The sequence below is a fragment of the Colossoma macropomum genome, unplaced genomic scaffold (genome assembly GCF_904425465.1).
Source record: "Colossoma macropomum unplaced genomic scaffold, Colossoma_macropomum, whole genome shotgun sequence".
In the NCBI taxonomy this organism is placed as follows: domain Eukaryota; kingdom Metazoa; phylum Chordata; class Actinopteri; order Characiformes; family Serrasalmidae; genus Colossoma; species Colossoma macropomum.
Window position 1 is genome coordinate 8736016 of NW_023494794.1, and position 20339 is coordinate 8756354.

Here is a 20339-nt window from a genome sequence, read left to right on the forward strand (position 1 = left end):
GCACTCATTCCTTCTATATCTATATGTCATTTTTCTGCAAATTTTAGTGCACGATTTCTACTGATTTGCTGAGTTCAACATATTGGAAGGCTTTCATTTAAGGCCTTCATTTGGAAAGGTGTGTAAGATTATGGTTGGAACTAAACTCTGACTAGAGAGCCCTCCTAATAAGGTAACACAGGGAAGCAGACTATGGACTGTATGCAGTAGACTCTCTAACAGGGAAAGAGTTTTTGGGCCCACAGAATGGAGCTGTGCCAGATGACAGTTTAAGTTATAGCTGAGGTCCAGTCTTGTATGTATATGGAGGATTGTGTGAGATGGCCCTATGGAGAGCTGCGCAAGAGGGCCCTGTAAGGAGAGAACAATCTGGTAAGAGTCAGACCAGAGTGGGTTTGTCACGCATCGGGAAGATTCGGACTTCATTTCCCAGCATGCATGTGGAGATCACATGTCAAAACAACTTCCCTCGGACTCGGAAACCGAAACAGACTCCATTGCCCACAATCCTTCAGGAGATCACATGACATCAGACAATAGCACACGCACCTATCAGCGTTCCCGATCGCCTGAATACTAATGTTGTGCACCTGTGTATCTTGTCATATGACTGTATTAGTTCAGTATATAAGCCCGGGCTTTAGATGCAGACATTGCGAGGTATTGTTTATTCCAAGAACTTACCGAGTGTTATATTTCTGATTGTCTTTGCCTGTTATGACCTGTGCTTTGTTTCCCTGACCTTGTTTTTTGCCTAACCCCTTGGTACCTTTGCCTGCTGTTTGTGGATCTGTGTTTTTGACGTTTTGGCTTGTTCTTTGACCACGATTTTTGCTTTATCCCTTTGATCTTGACTGCCTGGTATTATTATCACAATTGTGATCTGGCTGGCTTTTTTGGATTTGACCCACGCCTGTTTTTTGACCACGGCTTTGCCTGACGATAATAAAACAACTGTTGCTCCTTTTATCCGCGAGCGTCTGAATTCTGTTGAATCGTCACAGGGTTTAGACATCATACATGTTTGGTTTTAAAGGTTACCAAAAAAGGTGTAAGGTTTGGATATGATGGGGACTAAAATGGTATGGAACTGTGTAAATGGGGTGGGGAGATTACCTCATCACCCCCGAGGAGGAATAAAAAGGGATGCTTTGAGATTTTCTTTGCATTGTGGTTGACCGGGAACCATCTTGCCATTTGATGCTAAATAAAGCGAAGGCCTTTTCCTTCCTTCCACAAGAACGTGGCTGGAGTCTTTTTTCATTCCTTTTTATCCTTTTTCATTTTTGTTGATATTCTTTGATTCTATTAATTCTTTTTGAAGACATTAGATTACAGATAGTTATTAGGGCAATAGTATAGACAATATTAGAATTACTTATAAATGTCCAGACCCTGGCCAAAAGAGATAGCTCTTGGTTGCGACAACTGGAAATTGCAAAGCAAAGAAGTCTGCTGAAAGTGTCGTTTTGTGTATCTTCATCACATCTAGCTAGTTTTCAGCTATTACATTGTAAAGCTAGGGTTAAAGGCTGGGTTCAGTCGAAACTCCTGAAAAGGCAGAGAATTCCATATTTAAAAAATAGATTTGGGGAGGATCCTAATTAACTTTTAATGAATTTCCATTTCTAGTTTCCATTACCTATGAAAAAGTTCTTGCACCCCCACCACTTTCCTATCTCCTTCCTGTTACTCAGTTCTAGATCTATGTGACAGGGTCTCCCCTCTGCTGCATGAGGGTAGACAGCTTTTGGACTCCCTTGTTCTTTAATGGCACACTCCAGCTCCACCTTGACTCCACCCACTCATTACCACACACCTTGAACTCATTCTCTGGAACACATTCTCATTACCACTCACATGTTTACTCCAATGTTTGTAAATGTGCTTTGCAAAGTCTCTGACATTCTGAGCTGTGCTTTTTTGTGTGTAGTGGGAGCTGCCCCAAATAAAGCCACTCTGTGCACAGAGCATGCCTCACTCCCCCATATTTAGTATGTTCCAGTCTTAGTCCATCCACAGTTCATCAAGAGGGGTACGGTCTTGAAGCAGAAGCTGCTCAGACCTCCGTCCAAAGTCAGTCTTATGTCATACTACAACAATTTATTTAAATCTAGGTCTGAACTGGCCTAACAATGTTGTTATTATTAAGAATCAAGAGATACCACAACATAATAATGCACTGCACATTGTATCCCAATATTGATAACTGAGACACTCACCTATCTGTGATCTGATGTCATCTTTCTGTTTCTCCACCTTCTTCCTCTCTTTAGCTCTCTCTTCCTCTGCTCTCCTCTTTTCTTTCACCTCCTGTAGAATCTTTCTGTCCATTTCAAAATGGCGTCCACTGTTTGCTGCCACCATCTCCTCTATCTTCTCCAGCAGCTCTGTCATCACTCCTGTTCTCATTGTTGAGAACATGATACCTGTTCCCACATTTCTCAACCAGCCACTGGAGCTCCTTCCCTTTCACTCTCAATGTGCTGCTCTATGGGTGTGTCTCCCAGACAGTCTCCACGAGTGAACAGCACTATAGTGTGACTCCACACTCTCTCAAGCAGAAGCTTCAGGCTTCCATCTAATACTTTTCTCTCATGCTCTTTAAATGTGCAGTCTACACGTATGATCAGCAGTACAGCATGAGGTCCCGGAGGACACAGAGACACACTGAGCACAACCTCCTGTTTCAGTAACTCAGTGCTCTCCTCTACAGGTTTATTGCTCCACCATCCTGGAGCTTCAACCACAGTGATGTGTCTCCCTGCTACTTCTCTCTGTCTCTTTACACACTGAGCAGCTCTCTTTAACTCAAACTCCTCTCTGTTCAGGATGGTGTTTCCTGCTGAACTCTTCCCAGCATATCTGTACCCCAGCAGCACAATCCTCAGCTCTGAGAGACAGTGTGTATCACCTGCAATAGACAGTGACACAAAGATTGTAAAATATCTGTATATATCACTTGCACACATACACACACACACAAACAACAACAACAACATTATTTGATGTAAATAGAATTTGAAAATGCTTAAGTGTTCAGAAACAACAATGTGTTTGTTTCTTTTACATTGTGATTAAACGGAAGAATTAGGTAGAGAAGAGCCATCACAAACTCTGAAAGACTGTTCAAAAAAGGTCAGAAATGTATTAGAGCAGACTAAATTCACATTCAAATAAAAGTATTGTTACTTCTATGAATTGATAACTTTAGTAAAATTGAAAGTATTTTTCCAAAAACTCAACTCAAAAGAAACACAAAAGCAAAAAACTACTTAAATACTGAGTAACTGAGTAAAAGTGGTTTCCTCTTTTGGCATTCCAAAGCCTTGGCGTAAGTATTAAGAAAAAAGAAGAAATAAATTAAAAAGACCCACCCCCAAAAAACACTTTGTGCCCTTTTCTGTTGACTGCTTTCCCGTTTAGTTTTCAGGAACTCTCTTCTGTTTAAAGACACTGCTCTTGTGTTTCTTTTGTTTGACCTTCGCTTCTCCCCTTGATTTGTCAGCTCTTCCACGAGGCATCCCTCATTGTGGCTGCAGTAGTCTAGTGGTAACACATTCACCCTTGTGTCATGAGGATGCCAGGCCAAGCCTCACTCAGGGCAACTTTGCTTTGCCTTTTTCCGCGTTCTTGACTCTCTACTGCTCTGCACTTGAGTCCTCTTCTGTGGTTGGTCAGTATCTTATCCCATAGATCACTGGGTTTCTAACACGGGGATTGTTGATGGTGAGGGGTGCATTAGTGCACATGGCATGGGTGATGTGCACATCTGTGAAGACACCATTAATGCTGAACGATATATATATGTTTTGGCAACATATGCTGCCATCCAGATGATGTCTTTTTCAGGGAAGGCCTTTCTTATTTCAATAAGACAATGCCAAACCACATTCTACACATATTACAACAGCATGGCTCAGTATTAAAAGAGTCCAGGCACTAAACTGGCCTGCCTGCAGTCCAGAGGTGTCACACACTGATAACATTTGGCGCATTATAAAATGAAAAATGCGACAAAGGAGCCCCCGAACTGTTGAGCAGCTGAAACACAGTGGTAAACATGCCCCTGTCCCAACTTTTTCTGTAATGTGTTGTTGGCATCAAATTCAAAATGGGCATATATTTTCCAAAAAACAACAACATTTCTCAGTTTCAAGATTTGATATGTTATCATTGTAGCATTTTCCTTATATCGTTTATATAATTTGCACGTCATTGCATTCTATTTTAATTTACATTCTGCACAGCATCCCAACTTTGTGAAATGGGGTTGTACATCCAGAGAGTATAGGAACTAAAATTTCATCAGTGCTTTTTTTTCTATTTTGGTTTCACTCTAGTTCTAAAAGAAAATGGTAAGAGCTCCAGAATGAGACGTATGAACAGTCATAAAGTAGTACAAGAGCTGAACAAAAGCAGAATGAAAATAAACACAAAAAGGAATTAGTGAATAAATGTTAATAACTGTAATGTAACTGAGTAAAGATTAGATGACTTTGTTCATGGGTATACCTGAGTAGAAATTAAAGTATTATGATTTGAAAACAGAGAAGAAAAGACCTATTCCTTAAAATTTTACTTGAGTTCATGTAAGTGAATAAATGTAACTAGTTACTATGCATATCTGGTTTTAATACAACATGCTAACAAAAGTGTATCCTAACTGTGGTAATAAAAACACTTACCCATCCATGATCTGATGTGCTCTCTCTGTTTCTGCACCTTCATCATCCTCTCTTTAGCTCTCTCTTCCTCTGCTCTCCTCTTCTCTTCCACCTCCTGTAGGATCTTTCTGTCCAGTTCAAAATGGCGTCCACTGTTTGCTGCCACCATCTCCTCTATCTTCTCCAGCAGCTCTGTGACCTGAGTGTCATCGCTCCTGTTCTTATTGTTGAGAACATGATACCTGTTCCCACATTTCTCAACCAGCCACTGGAGCTCCTTCCCTTCACTCTCAATGTGCTGCTCTATAGGTGTGTCTCCCAGACAGTCTCCACAGGTGAACAGCACTAAAGTGTGACACCACACTCTCTCAGTGAGAAGCTCCAAGTATGCACTGAAAATTTTCCCCTCATTTTCTTCAATCGCAGTGTCCACATCTATGATCAGCAGTACAACATGAGGTCCCGGAGGACACAGAGACACACTGAGCACAATCTCCTGTTTCAGTAACTCAGTGCTGTCCTCTACAGGTTCATCACTCCACCATCCTGGAGCTTCAACCACAGTGATGTGTCTCCCTGCTACTTCTCTCTCTCTCTTCACACACTGAGCAGCTCTCTTTAACTCAAACTCCTTTCTGTTCAGGATGGTGTTTCCTGCTGAGCTCTTCCCAGCATATCTGTATCCCAACAGCACAATCCTCAGCTCTGAGAGATAGTTGGTGTCACCTGTAACAGAAAAAAAAATGTTGCTAAACCCCTGTTTGAAATTAACTTCAGTTTCATTTTAAGATGGACTAATAAATTAACTGACAAGGGTCTATGAAAATACCATAAAATTTAGGGTTAATGTACAGCTCAATAAACATCTACATTCATCCATAGGCTCCACATACAACCCATCAAAAGGCCATCCATGCCCAGAAAACAGTCCATGTAGCTGGCATCAAACACAGTTACAGCAGACTAGTCTTATTTACTGGCTGTGTGAAATGTTGTCCCCCAACAAGTCATGACTATTGAAATGTCTTTGTATATTAGAAAAACTATGTATAACTTGTGCTATGCTGGATTAAACTGAACTTACTGATGATCTTGAAAACACAAACCCCAAACACAGCAAACACATTTTATGTTGATAGAATTTGAAAGTTTTAAAGTATTCAGCAAAAACAGAAAATGCTTTATATTGCTCAAAATGTGTTCTTCCTGAACAGTGGTGCATAAAAAAATTGCTGGGTGAAAAACAACCTCACCAGTTGGCTTATTGTAATGGTGGCAAATGGGACCAGACGCTTGCAGCAGATGCTTGAGTCCGAAGCTTTAATTCCAAAGGGGCAATGCAAACTCACAGTCGGCAAACACAAGCATAAGGTTGATATCCAGAGAATCAGAACAGTGCATAATACAATACCCCTAATATAAGGTTACTCTGCTGAGTTACTGAGATGTTTGTTTTTAATTTTATGTTTTTTACTTTTATTTATTTATTGATTTATTTTTCAGTGTAGAATAATCAAATTATTATTCCATAGTAACAAACTGTTTGATTAAAGTCAGAGTCACCCTTTTTTTATTTTGATGACTGAAACTCATTTGATTATCAACAACATTATGGTTAGGGTTAGGTTTAGGAGTAGGTGTAGGTTTAGGATTCAAGGTAAGGTTAAGGTTAGGTTTAGGCATAGGTGTAGATTTAAGGTTGAAGTTAAGGTTAGGGTTACTTTTAGGAATAAGTGTAGGTCTTGTGTTCAAGTTAAGATTAGGGTTACGATTTGCTCTCAAGAAGCTAAATCAATTTTTGTTGTCTTTTGAAAGGAATAAAATAAGCCATCCATGTTTAAATGGCTAACTAAAACAACACATGGTTACAATCATGCAACAGTGCTAAATATGTTTTTAGTGACAGACTAAGATAAAAGTTTTAGGATATCAGCTAATTTTGATTAAATGTAGGCTAAAATAGGACTGATACTTTATTAGCAGTTTACTAAAATAGCTATGAATGCAGTCAATAAAGTGTTTTTTATCATTTGAGAGATACTGCTAAAGTTCACCCTTTTCTATCTCTGACGTTCTTTTAAAGAATGTGCTTTACTCAATAGCAGCGGACATACTTCAGATAGTAAACATCTTACTCATGTCGGATGTTTTAACTACCAAATTAAAAACTGCAATGGTTAAGCCTCTCTTTAAAAAAATCTAGAAGTAACTCTGATGAGTAATTACAGACCAATTTTAAATCTACCTTTCATTGGAAAAAATATTGAGAAAACTGCCTTCAAGCAACTTGCTGGCTTTCTGTCCTTAAATAGTTGTCTAGACAAATTTCAGTCAAGGTTCCAGGTAATTATAGTACTGAGAAAGCTCTAATTACGTTTATTAATGACCTTTATTTATATACAGACTCTGGAAAAACATCTATTCTAATACTGCTCGATCTCACAGCTGCCTTTGACACCATTGACCATAAAATTCTCATAGATAGAGTTGAGAACTGGGTTGGGCTCTCTTAAAATGGTTCACTTCATACCTGCAAGGAAAGGGACTACTTTGTGGATATTAAAAATAATGTTTCTGAGACAGTGCCAGTCATCTGTGGTGTCCCCCTGGGTTCAATTCTTGGGCCACTCTTATTTAATTTGGTAATTTAATTTGGTAATCTTGGCCAAATGCTACAAGACTGTGACATCTTACCACAACTATGCAGATGGTACTCAGAATTACTTGGCCCTAGCCCCAAACAGCTAACGTCCCCTTGACTCACTCTGTAAGTGCCTTGAGCACATCACTAACTGGATGGGACAAAACTTTTTGCAGTTGAATAAAGATAAAACAGAGATTATTTTATTTGGGAATAGCAACGCTCATAGGTAAAATCAAGAATTGAGGCTTTACTGTTTACTTGGACGTGATCGATACTCATGGCCATGAAACAGGCAAAGCTCAATCTTAGAATGATTCAAAAACAGAAAGAGACAAACATAATGATAACACAAAACAGTCCAAATACACAGGTCAACGATAATCACAGGAAGAAACGCTCAGTAGCTCTTGAATGAAGCAGTATGTCACAACAAGCTAAACTAAAGCCCGGGCTTATCTACTTACTATACCAAATAATGATTACAAGCAACAGCTGAGACTCATCAGTACTCAGGAGATGATGAATGGCAATTGACTGATGGTGGTGGTGTGATAGTCACATGATCTCCTGGGGAATTCTGGGAGTTTGAGTCCCTGGAGGAGATGAAGTCATGTGACTGTTTGACACAATGAGAGGCACAGACTAGCTTCCTGGATCTGGATTCAAGAGCCCTAAAATCTAAAGAATTACTACAAAACCTTGGTGTACTAATGGACTCTGATCATAGTTTTAGCAGTCATGTCAAAGCAATTACCAAATTAGCTTTTTATCACACATCAATAAGATTGATTACTGTAATGATCTCCTAACTGGACAAAAAAGATGATATTTTAAAATCTGGCCTGAAAACATTCCTATTTGAGGAGCTTTCAGCTCAGTTTAAAACACTGTTAGCATTTCTAGCCCTTCTCCTCTGTAACAACACCTTATTATTCTAATAATTTTTTTCATTTTTGATTTGATTTTTAATTATCCTTATTTAATTTCTAATTTGATTTTAATGTAATGATTTTCTCTTTAAAATGTATTGTTTTAGTCATGTTCTAATCATGTTTTGACTTTTTTGAATGACAGCAGTATATGAAAGGTGCTATATAAATAAACTTACCTTGCCTTGCCTCTAAATGACCTAGCACCCGCTTACTTTTCATATTTCAACACGTAATAATAAATCTGCAGATACTGACCTTCAGCAAATACCAGAAAACATGGAAAGAATCTTTCTTTTTTATCCTTCTAAACTGTGGAACTCAATTCCACCTTTTATTAGACAGTCAAGCTCAGGGATTTTTTTAAATCTGTCAGTGTGTATATATATAACACTGACAGACTGTACAGAAATATATTTTGATCGAAGGCATGTAAAGTAGCTTAAACTCATTCTCAAGTAAAAGTATTGTTTCTTCATTTGTATATGAATTCAATCCAAAATTGCCTTTTGAAATTACAACACAAAGAGAAGTACAAAAGTAGCAGCTTGTAGTCTAGCTCTATAGTTCTATAGTGAAGTCATTCCACACACCCACAGCAAGTGAATAACAGCAAACTGTAAATGACATGAATTTGATAAAACTAATACAACATTCTTTAGATTTGGATTATCAATTCACCAGGCAAATGAGTTTGGAGCAAAAACAAACAAATGACTGTTTTTGATCATATGGTTGAAGCTGTCAACAGAGAACTTGACAAATGCTTGAAGGAGGAATTATTGAAGTGGTTAATAGAAAAGCAGAGTATTTTTTGTAATGTCTTGTTAATTTCAAAGAAGAACACATCTGCAGAAGTCAGTAACACTTAAAAGAAGTAACACTAACACTTTATAATAAATGTACTTAATAAATCATTATCTGTTCATCAGTTTCATCAGAAATAGAAAATTTTACAAATGTTTAAAATACACCTTTGTTAACATGATCAGCTTCAAACCTGTATTCTCATAGCTTACAAACCTTTAGAAACATTAACTCATTATGAACAGTTTGAAAATTAACTATTGAAAAAAAATCTATTGCATAAAATCAATTACTAAACTATCGACAGGAATTTAAATTTCAGAGATAAATCATCTAAATATTTATCCATAATATATTTTACCAGCACATATACAGATTGGATAAAAAGTAAAGCTTATGTCACTATTACTAAGTTATACATCTCAATAATTCGCTGCAATGATTTGGATGCATGTACTGATGTTGTACAAAATTGCTTATTAATGAAAGAGTACAGAAAAACACCATGCACTTTTGTAAATATAGACACACAAATCAACAACTACATTAAATGTTGTTTACAAACATTTGCAAATTTTAAAATTCTGATCAACTAATGATTTATTCATAGCTTATACTATGTATACCAGTCAAAGGTTCATTAATTAATGTATACTAGCCCCCAAAATGTGTATAATTGAGATAAATTCTTGCCACTTGTGGATATTTGATGAAGTTCATACCAAACAATGCAAACCAGTCAGAGCCACTTAGACTCACGAGAAAAGGTATAAAGTGGAAGTGGACAACAGACAGAAAAAAGTTGGGTCCCACTTTATATTAAGTGCCTCTAATAACTGTGTAGTTACTTGTGAATAACATATGCAACAACAATGTAACTACTAATAATTTAGTCACTGTTACAGATGGATTACAGATGTACACCTTATAGAATTATGTGTATCAACTTCAGTCTTGCCTCATGTAATTACAAAATTGCATCTTAATTGTTGTAACATCTTATTCTCTCTCGGGTAATTACACAAGGATAATAACATAAATGTAATTACATTTGTAATCAGACAGGAACAGCAGTTTTTTTCCAGCAGTAAAAGGAAGTATGTAATAACTTACATTAAGACATTACTTACACTGTATCTGCCAGCTTTCCTAATATTTAGCTAGTGTTACTGTTGCTAGTGTTGTGACATTGTAACCAGTTTCAGCTTTAAACCATACTGTAATGTGACGGTACAGCAGACGTCCCCTTATCTTAACATGAGACTGCATTTCCCTCCGAAGCAATGTCTATATTATCACTCGATTATTACACAGTACCTACATAACAACTACATAGGAACTGTTCACTTATTTTAAAGTGTAACTAACATTACACTACAGGAAAGTTCCTGTGTAGAAGATGAACTTGGGTAGTTACATGAGGCAGAACTGAAGTTGATACGCATGTGTAATTACATAGGCTGTACTTCTGTAATCCATCTGTAACATTGACTAAATCATCAGTAGTTAGTGTTGTTGCATATGTTATTCATGTGTAACTACACAGTTATAAGAGACACTTATTATAAAGTGGGACCAAAAGTCATTAAGACATCCAAAAACAGCCTTAATAAGAGAATCTTGTCTTGCAGATTTTCAACTAAATGCACAGACAGTTGTAATGAGCAAGTCCCATTGGACTCATCTTTTTGCAGATGCAGAAAAATGGCCAAAATAAACCGATTGCTTAATGCCAGCTGTAAGTAATCCTACTTTTGCTAATAAATCACTCACCTATGCATGATCTGATGTTCTTGCTCTTTCTATGCTCTTTCTGTTGCTGCACCTTCATCATCCTCTCTTTAGCTCTCTCTTCCTCTGCTTTCCTCTTCTCTTCCACCTCCTGTAGAATCTTTCTGTCCATTTCAAAATGGCGTCCACTGTTTGCTGCCACCATCTCCTCTATCTTCTCCAGCAGCTCTGTGACCTGAGTGTCATCACTCCTGTTCTTATTGTTGAGAACATGATACCTGTTCCCACATTTCTCAACCAGCCACTGGAGCTCCTTCTCTTCCCTCTCAATGTGCTGCTCTATGGGTGTGTCTCCCAGACAGTCTCCATGAGTGAACAGCAGTATAGTGTGACTCCAGACTCTCTCAGTGAAATTTTTTAAGTGTTCCTGTAGTACTTTTCTGCCACTCTCTTTAAATTTTCTGTCCAAACATATGACCAGTAATAGTACATGAGGTCCTGGAGGACACAGAGACACACTGAGCACAGTCTCCTGTTTCAGTAACTCAGTGCTCACCTTTACTGGTATATTACTCCACCATCCTGGAGCTTCGACCACAGTGATGTGTCTCCCTGCTACTTCTCTCTGTCTCTTCACACACTGAGCAGTTCTCTTTAACTCAAACTCCTCTCTGTTCAGGATGGTGTTTCCTGCTGAGCTCTTCCCAGCATTTCTGCACCCCAGCAGCACAATCCTCAGCTCTGAGAGACGGTGTGTTTTATGTGCTGGGGATAAAAACGGCATAACCTTAAGAAACCAAACTTACATCACAATTGTTACTCAATTATTACTCACATGATAATTAATTTCTGTAAATCAAGTAGCAAATCAAGGTTCATTTATTCTCATAATTTTGTAATCTCGATAGATATTTTTAAAATACCAGCATGTTCTGTATTTTTTGCTAAAGAAACAAAATACACTTACCCATTTTTGCTCTGATGTCTTCTTTGTTTTTGCACATTCTTCATTTTCTCTTTTGCTTTCTCACCTGCTCCTTTGCTCCTCCTCTCTTACACCGCCCATAGAACAACTGAGGTCATTGGCAGGGAACTTCCACCATCGCTGCTCTAAAGCTCTCATGGGTAATACTTTACAATACTGGTCCACATGCACAGGTTAATATAGCCCCATTTCCAGAAAAGTTGGGATGTTGTGCAAAATGCAAATAAAAACAAAATGCAATGATGTGCAAATCATTTAAACCTCATATTTCATTGAAAATAGTACAAAGACAACATATCAAATGTTGAAAAAGAGAAATTTTATTGTTTATTGAGAAATATATGCCCATTTTGAATTTGATGCCAACAACATGATCCAAAAAAGTTGGGATGGGGCAACAAAAGACTGGTAAAGTTGTGAAATGCTGAGAAAACACCTGGTGGTTGATTGGCAATGGGTCAGTAACTTGATTGGGTATAAAAACAAAATCTCAGAGAGGCTGAGTCTTTCAGAAGTAAAGATGAGGAGGGGTTCACCACTCTGCGAAAGACTGCACCATCAAATAGTGCAACAATTCAAGAAGAACGTTTCTCAACTTAAAATAGCAAAGAACTTTTGCTTTTTATCATCTACGGTACAGAATAACACTAAAAGATTCAGAGAATCTGGAGAAATCTCTGTATGCAAGGGACAAGAACAGAAACCAGTATTTGTTGGCCATGATCTTTAGGTGCTCAGACGGCACTGCATTAAAAACAGACATGATTCTGTAGAGGAAACCGCTAAATAGGCTCAGAAACACTGCTGAAAAACACTGTCTGTGAAAACAGTTCGTCCTGCTCCACAAATGCAAGCTAAAACTCTAAAATGCAAAAAAGAAACTGTACATAAACAGGATCCAGGAATGCTGCCACCGTCTCTGGACCTGAGCTCATTCAAAATGTGTTTTATATATATATATATATATATATATATATAAATAAATAAAACAAGGGCGGCACGGTGGCGCAGTGGGTAGCGCTGTCGCCTCACAGCAAGAATGGCCTGGGTTCGATTCCCGGCTGGGTGACCAGGGTCATTTCTGTGTGGAGTTTGCCTGTTCTCCCCGTGTCTGTGTGGGTTTCCTCCGGGTACTCCGGTTTCCTCCCACAGTCCAAAAACATGCAGTCAGGCCAATTGGACGTGCTAAATTGCCCCTAGGTGTGAGTGATTGTGTATGTCTGTCTGTCTGCCCTGCGATGGACTGGCGACCTGTCCAGGGTGTATCCTGCCTTCGCCCAATGACAGCTGGGATAGGCTCCAGCACCCCACCGTGACCCAGAAGGATAAGTGGTTTAGATGATGTATGTATGTATGTATATATAAAACACATTTGTGAAAGTACTGTTAGCAATGAACACATTTTGGAGCAACAAATGCTGTCTTTTACAAGTTGTCCTTTTCATGGACATCCATACTTATTTCAACATGACAGCACCAAGCTTCATTCTGCATGTTACAATTGCTGGGTGCTAGAATGATCTCCCACTGAAAAATTGTGTTTATAAGGTGAAGCATAAAAGATTGTGTTTTTGTACCATTTTCAAGTTAATACAGGTCAAACAGAATTTACTAATCAGTACTTTCTGTTTTTTTTAGCGCTTTATTTCAGTTTTTTAATATATGAAAAGAAAAAAAGGCTTCATTAATGCCTGCTTTTAAATCAACTTGATCTGTGTATAACTTTTATATAACAAATATAATATTTTTCACGGCTGAAATATAGGGCTCTCTTGTTTCTCCTCCAGGAGATGCTCTGTTAATGTTTTTCATTTAACTCTACATCTTTAAATGCATTATCTGCAAAATTTCAAAATATACAGTAATGCATGCTTACCTAAACATGTGTTGCTTGTTATTTTTGTTGTAGATCTTTTTATATTCAGTAGCATAGCAAACAGCAGTAGTATAAATGTGGCTCTTAAATACAAAAATGAACAGCCCACTGGGATATATCAGTTTATTTCACAAATATAGCATCGTAATAAATGTTAAAACAGCACCAGTTATAAAAGCATTTCTTCAAACTGCAGCAATGCACTTCCCAGAAGCCAAGTTGTATTTTTTCTTTCCTGCCTAACTCTATGTGCTTAACCCCACTGACAACAGACAGACTTTGTCTTTATCTAATAACAGTTGTAGGTACTAAACATGTTTTGACAAGAGATGTGAAAGTGGAATACAGTGAAGGAAACCTTTAACCTACACTTCAGGAAAGAGGAAAATCTTCTTTTCATATTCATAATCATGGTATGGTGCCAAAATCAGCCTTTTGCCCTGTTTGAGTGACACAGACAAAAAAAACACTGATTCTAGATTTTATCTGAAACAGTTTGGTGTACTGGCTAATCAACTGTTTGTGTGACTGTGGCATGTTTGAACAGGTCAGTCTCTGTAGATCAGAATAAACAGTAAAAAACCCTGAGGGCATTACATGCCCTACCTGGATACCAGCTCATCACTTAGTCTAGGTGTGTAAGGAGGTAAAATAAGAGTGAGCTGTGAGCTGGCACAGCTGTGAGAACAAGGAATGGGTAAAATAAAAAAGGGAGTTGAAAAAAGTGGTGAAGGCACAATGAAGGTTAATCTGCAGTTTTTAAGAGTTACAATCACTGTTTAAATTACTCATTCATTAATTAATTCCTAAAACAAAGGGAGTAAAAGGTCATGTATCTGAGGGAGGAGGACTTGGCTTGTGGCAACAAAAAGTAGATAATAAAACAAAAATGAACTTCCTGTCATAAGGTTTACCAAGCTTGTGCTAATAAAGAAAAACAAACAAAAACTGCTTTCTCTGTCTAATCTACACAACATAAAAACAAGCGGTAACACCAACCCTCAAACCCAGTTTATATGCATAAGGCAATTCCTTCAAGAAAATGTAGATGCATGAACAGACTTGCCTGCCCTGACTCCTAGTGCCAAAGGTACAAGTAAATAGAGAACGAGAGCGAAAGCAGGAGAGAGAGACAAGAGTAGTAAAGTCCAGCTGGGTAAGTAAACTAGGGCTCAGTATCAGTAAAGAAGTCTAGAAATAGGTTAATAAAGTAGATAAAACATGACAAGAGCTGAAAAGTTAAGCAAAAAGAAGCATTTTCACCCTCATGGGTTCTTTTCCTTGCGAGAAAGTGATGTTATTAAAAAGTTGTTTTTCCAGTCTCCTCCATCCTGCTATTCAAGCTGCTTTTTTTGGTCTCAAGCTCCTCCTTTCTGGGTGGCGACCAAGGATCCCATTAGAATTTGGTTTGGTATCCAGGCATCAAATCTCCTTGGAGGAACCCAGTAGTTACAGTTACCATCCAATGCCTAGCTATTTAATTGATCCTTTATTAAATAAAATCAGGTGCTGCTGATAAAATTGAACAAATTCATGCAGGCTGGAGTGCAGCAAGAATGTTCTTCTAACTGTATTCTTCTAATTGACACATCAAACCTTTCTAAAAACAAAAATCATTGGTACTTTTACAAAATGTATGGCTTTTTCTATGTATTCTTATGTCATATAGTGTTTTTCATTGACAAAAACACACTGCTGAGATTTTCAAGATGGCCTGAGAATGTGTTTCCCACTCACTGAAAATATGAGAAGGAATACTTTCTGTTTATTATGGTGAGCATGTCAGACAGAACCTTTACTGTTTATTTCAAGTGAAAATGGAGGCAGTGATCCAAGGACATTCAAACTTTCTGTATATGTGTTACATTTTTTTTTTAGTTATAATGAAATGAAATGCAGTGCAATATATATAAAAATAAAAGAGAACAGCACCTTAAACTCCTTTAAATTGGATTTTAAGTTGAGTTTTTAAATGCAGTTACATTCCTGAGATTAATTGCATAAAAGTTGGTCAACATCTCTTAGAATATACAAACTACAGACTACTGTGAGCAAAGGTCAGTTATGTATGGAGGCTGAACATGTAGAAAACATTACCTGAAATTCTGTAGAACTCCATGAGAACAGTTACTGCAAGATCAATCACACATCAATTAACATCAATCAAAGCTTAACATATTTCTTTTACCTTTCCTTAAAAAACATACCAATGAATCAGTACATTTTAGATGAGTACATTGTCCTCTCATTGTCCTGGAGATAAAAAACAGAAAAAATCCACCAAAATATAAGTTGATTAGTCAAACTTCACCAGTCTACTGATGAATGCTACCAGAGTAACTCTCAGGGACTGCAGTTACACCCCACTCTCATCAAAGTCCAGTAATCAGATACACATCACACGATAGGAACTTGTGATCTTGAACAGCTCGAAATGTTAAGTTCAACTGTTTCAGATCTCTGTTTTAATATCTTTGACATGTTGTCCTATAATTTGTCATTGTAAGCACAGATCTTTAAAAAATCTCATTTTGAGTTTTTAAAGCAGTATTTTGACAACCAAAAAAATATTTTTCTATAAACAACAGAACTTAATATAAGTCTGAGACATTGGAAAAAAAACAAAAAAAACACTTTAGAACCTTCTCTGATAACTACCAACATTTTATGTGACTGATTTTATTCTGGAAATCTGAAACTGCCATAAAATGAATTAGAGAACACAGTTGACTTACCTTAATGAGAACAGTAATCTTAAAAGAAACGGTAAGACTGCACACTTCCAATAAAAGGAGAAATATGCAATATAAGAGATATAATATTGGAGGATGTTGAAATTTAACACTCTCTAATCCCTCCCACAAGCAGCACTGAACACTGCAGCACTGTTTATTACAACATAAATCTCATAAAAAGACATTTTGTTTTATTGTGTGTATGACTAGAGTGCCAACATTGATCAAAATTGACATGCAATGGACAAGAACTTATAAGATTTTGTAAGCCTGTTTGTTCACAAATTCTGAAAAAAAGTATTAGGTGCTGACATGGTCATGTAACCAACCCACAGAATGAACAAATTACACAAATGAAATGGAATGCAATAGTAGAGTATAAACTAATACATTTATTTAACCATTCACTAAAAAAAGACAAGCCAAAATAGACACTTCTCTATGACATAAAAACCTTACAGTCCTTCAATAAATAATGAGCAACGAGCACCGGCTATACAAGAAGAACAACTAGGCCTGACTGCCGACAATGAGATTTACTCTTCTAAATGAATCAGTCCAATTTAGCTCATTAGTCACAGAAAGGAAGTTGTCATGCCTTTCTTTATGTCTAAATGACTTAAATGCAGGCCTAGTGTTAAGGAGTTATTTAGTGGGGGCAATGCCCCACCAACCAATCATGATGCTACACTAAAATCACTGCACATTCTTCTATAGTGGCAAGTGGGAAAAAAAAACTCAATCAAAGTGGAACTAAACTTCATGTATGCTGCTGTATTGATTAATTCCTAAAAAGGTAGACAGTAGGTGAGGACTATACCTCAAAATATGCAAACTTAAACTCCCAAAAACACATCTTGAGCACAGAACAAGCTGAAGGCTCTCCTTAAGATAGACCAGGCACAAGTGATGCCAGTTGTCCCTATTGCTAAGAAGTTTTTGCCTCCCTCTGGTGGCCAAGGTGGAAAGATCCCTTACAGCACCTGCTAACATCAGCTCAAATAAAAAAAAAAAATTCCAAATGTATTTGTGGATAAATCAGTTCACTACAAGCTTGAGCAGTAGCCGTAGCATTGCCACTGGAGAGTCTGGTGTAGTTTAAAATGGGTGAAGTCCACTATGCCTTGCTTAGTCCGGCCTCCAGTTCATCCACTAAGGAAGGTTGCTTCCTTATTAGGATTTTACAGAATTCTTCTTTCACAGCTGCTCCTCCTGGGTCTAATGTTGTAGCGTACAAGATTCTCATTTGTTCCTGAGATGTTTTTGTAGTTTGTATGTTGCTGTACATTTCAGCAGTGATCATGTTTTCACTTTTTAGACAGTCTGCTATCTCCATTACTGAGGGAACTCTCTGAATGAGCTCTGCCCTGTGTTTATCCACAAATTCAGCAGCTGAAATATTAAAATAAAAAGGAAAAATTAAAAATAGTTTTACAGACACATACAGACAAAATGGGCAGTCAAAATATTTAAATATTTAAAATCCAAATTTAAACATAATGTGAATGTAAAATCCACAAAAACAGTTTATGTTGAATGTAAAATCCACAAAAACAGTTTAACCATGTATGGAACTGAGTGGCAACTGAACTCTGCACATTGAATGAGTAAAAACATCACACCTGTATTAATGTTGAGCTGGCATGTCTCAAGACTATAACCTGTTATGACAAAACAAAACACAAATGTCATAACGTGACACATTTATTAAAAGAGTAGTTAAAATTAACCCTAATATTAGATAAGGTGTATTGCTGTAATGTTTTCTACAATGGAGACACAAGGCTACCTGTAAGAAAGAAATGATGGGGTTCCCACACTTCCATGCCATCTTCATCCAAAAGGCTAACTGTAATACTCTCAGCATCAGCGTACACCACAAAAGCAGGGTGGTAGTTTGGACCATGGTCACACTCAAATGTCTCAACCTAAGGAAACAAAACAGCTCAAATGCTTCTGCATTTAAAAATATTACAATGTGTCAGTTTTTTGAGAAATTTCACACAACTGGCTGCTATGTTAATGATAAACATTTCAGTGTCAAGGCACAGGATGTAGTTTACCTTTGGCTGGGATACGTAAGGGTCACAGAGTGGCCTGTATTTTCTACCAGGTGTCAGCTGGCATTTGGAGCTGGTCTTAATACTTGTGAACTCCATAAACTGATTCTTCACCTTCAAAAGCAAGAAGTTTAATAAATTAAGATTTGTGGTGACATTCAACAAGTCTTGACTGTACAAAGCAAAACTAATTACCAGTTCCAGGGAAGGCTCCAAGTGAATACTGACAGAGAATGAACTTAGGAGCCAACAATATGCTCCTCCTTTGCACATAATGCGAAGGACATAATGCATACTGGTCTTATTTATTTATTTATTTATTTAAGTTGAATTACCTCTCTGAGTGGCACGTTCCCTGGCAACAAATGAATATGCAGTTCTCTTAAATTTTGCCTACAAGGTATTAGTTTGTAGAAGAGTAGCACTTGGGCACAGATGGGTCTGGCAGAAAATATCTTGGTGAGGAGGCCAAACAAGGAAAGGCCTTGGATGGCAATGATTACATGTGTGTTTGTCACTTTTAGTGGTTCAATGATCTCTACATTGTCATCAGTGAAATGTGCCACAGCCAGCCTATCCTGATTTCCCTCTGTAACGTATGAAAAATCAGAAGAAGATTATAGTTCATTCATGAATTGACATGGAATTTTGCATTTTTAAATTCTTACTAAAATAATCAACAAAAACAATTATTTGGTAAAATTGAACTGACCAGAAAGTATCTCACAATGTGGGAGGTACAGATGACTGATTGAACCTTCAAAGCAGTCAACATTGTACAGAGGTCCTGCCAACTGCATCTGTCCTAAACCATCCAACAAACAGGTAAGGTAAGGTTTCTTGTTCTCTGAATCATTGTCAACCATTTCAGGAATAAATCCTTCAGCACCTAAGGACAGCTGCTCAAAAGCAGAACAATAAAAAAGCAAAACAATAAAAACTGAAAGAGTAAAAAATATTTACTCAAAGATCAAAGATTCCATGAAAAACAATTAAGTAACTGACCCCTTCAGGCTACAGAATTGAACTCACTGCACTCACATGTTCTATGAAAGGGTACTGTGCCAGTGCTGATCTAGAGCCTTCTACCAATGAAGAACTCACACTGTCTCCAGGAAATGCCTTCACTGTATCAGAGAAAAGATTATACACACATATAATGTGTGTAAGTATTCTTTATATGATGTGATAAATCACAGCTGTAGATAAGAGTATAGTTTGCATCAGGGTAAGTGATTATATGTGATCTACTGGCAAAGTCTTCATCAGGTGCACTGTACAAAGATCACTGTACAGTGCTGTATATTCAAGCTGAGAGTGAACTTGCTGTCAATGTCCAAGGTCTCCATAAGAAAAAACCCTGAGGTATGCAGGTATGCTCCCTCACAGCTAGCCTAGCTAACCCAACAGCCTAGTGAGTTATCCCACAACCACAGCACAACTCACACTAACCCAGGTCCAGTTGGTAAATGCTTCCTTTTCTCCTGGAGTGAGTAAGATTCTGTTCAATGACTCATGACTCCAAGAACAGCAAGTCCAGGGAGTCAATAACTGTGGGGGTAAATGGTTAGCTCTGCCCAGCAATCCACAGAGACAGACTTTCTGTGTCATGCACAAAGAAAGAAATCATAAGTTTCAAATTCCTGTTGAAACATTTGGGCAAAGTTGTCTATGATAAGCAAACAACATCCTGCTGCATGCAGACTTTGTGAAGAAGGTGAGAAATGAACTGTACCCCATGGACCAAATAGGCAGGCATACTCCATTGGGTGAAAATATCCTTAATCAGTATATTAGTTCTGTTACCTTGGGTGCTTGGAAAAGAAAAAGTTAAATCCATTTGCTGCAATAGTCCATTACCACCAACACATATTTGTTCTGTTTTGGGCATTAGTGAATGAACCT

At 37.6% G+C, this 20339-nt stretch overlaps 1 protein-coding gene across 1 annotated transcript in view; it reads right to left on the reverse strand.

Annotated features, from left to right (window-relative positions):
* Positions 1 to 11842, reverse strand: part of LOC118814461 — a 77059-nt gene extending 65217 nt beyond the window's left edge. Inside the window, 6 exon segments of the mRNA XM_036580080.1 lie at positions 2223 to 2395; positions 2397 to 2470; positions 2472 to 2914; positions 4689 to 5393; positions 10821 to 11543; positions 11746 to 11842. Coding sequence (XP_036435973.1) covers positions 2223 to 2395; positions 2397 to 2470; positions 2472 to 2914; positions 4689 to 5393; positions 10821 to 11543; positions 11746 to 11782 — 2155 coding nt within the window. The 5' untranslated portion in view covers positions 11783 to 11842.
* Between the last annotated feature and the right edge of the window lie 8497 nt (positions 11843 to 20339).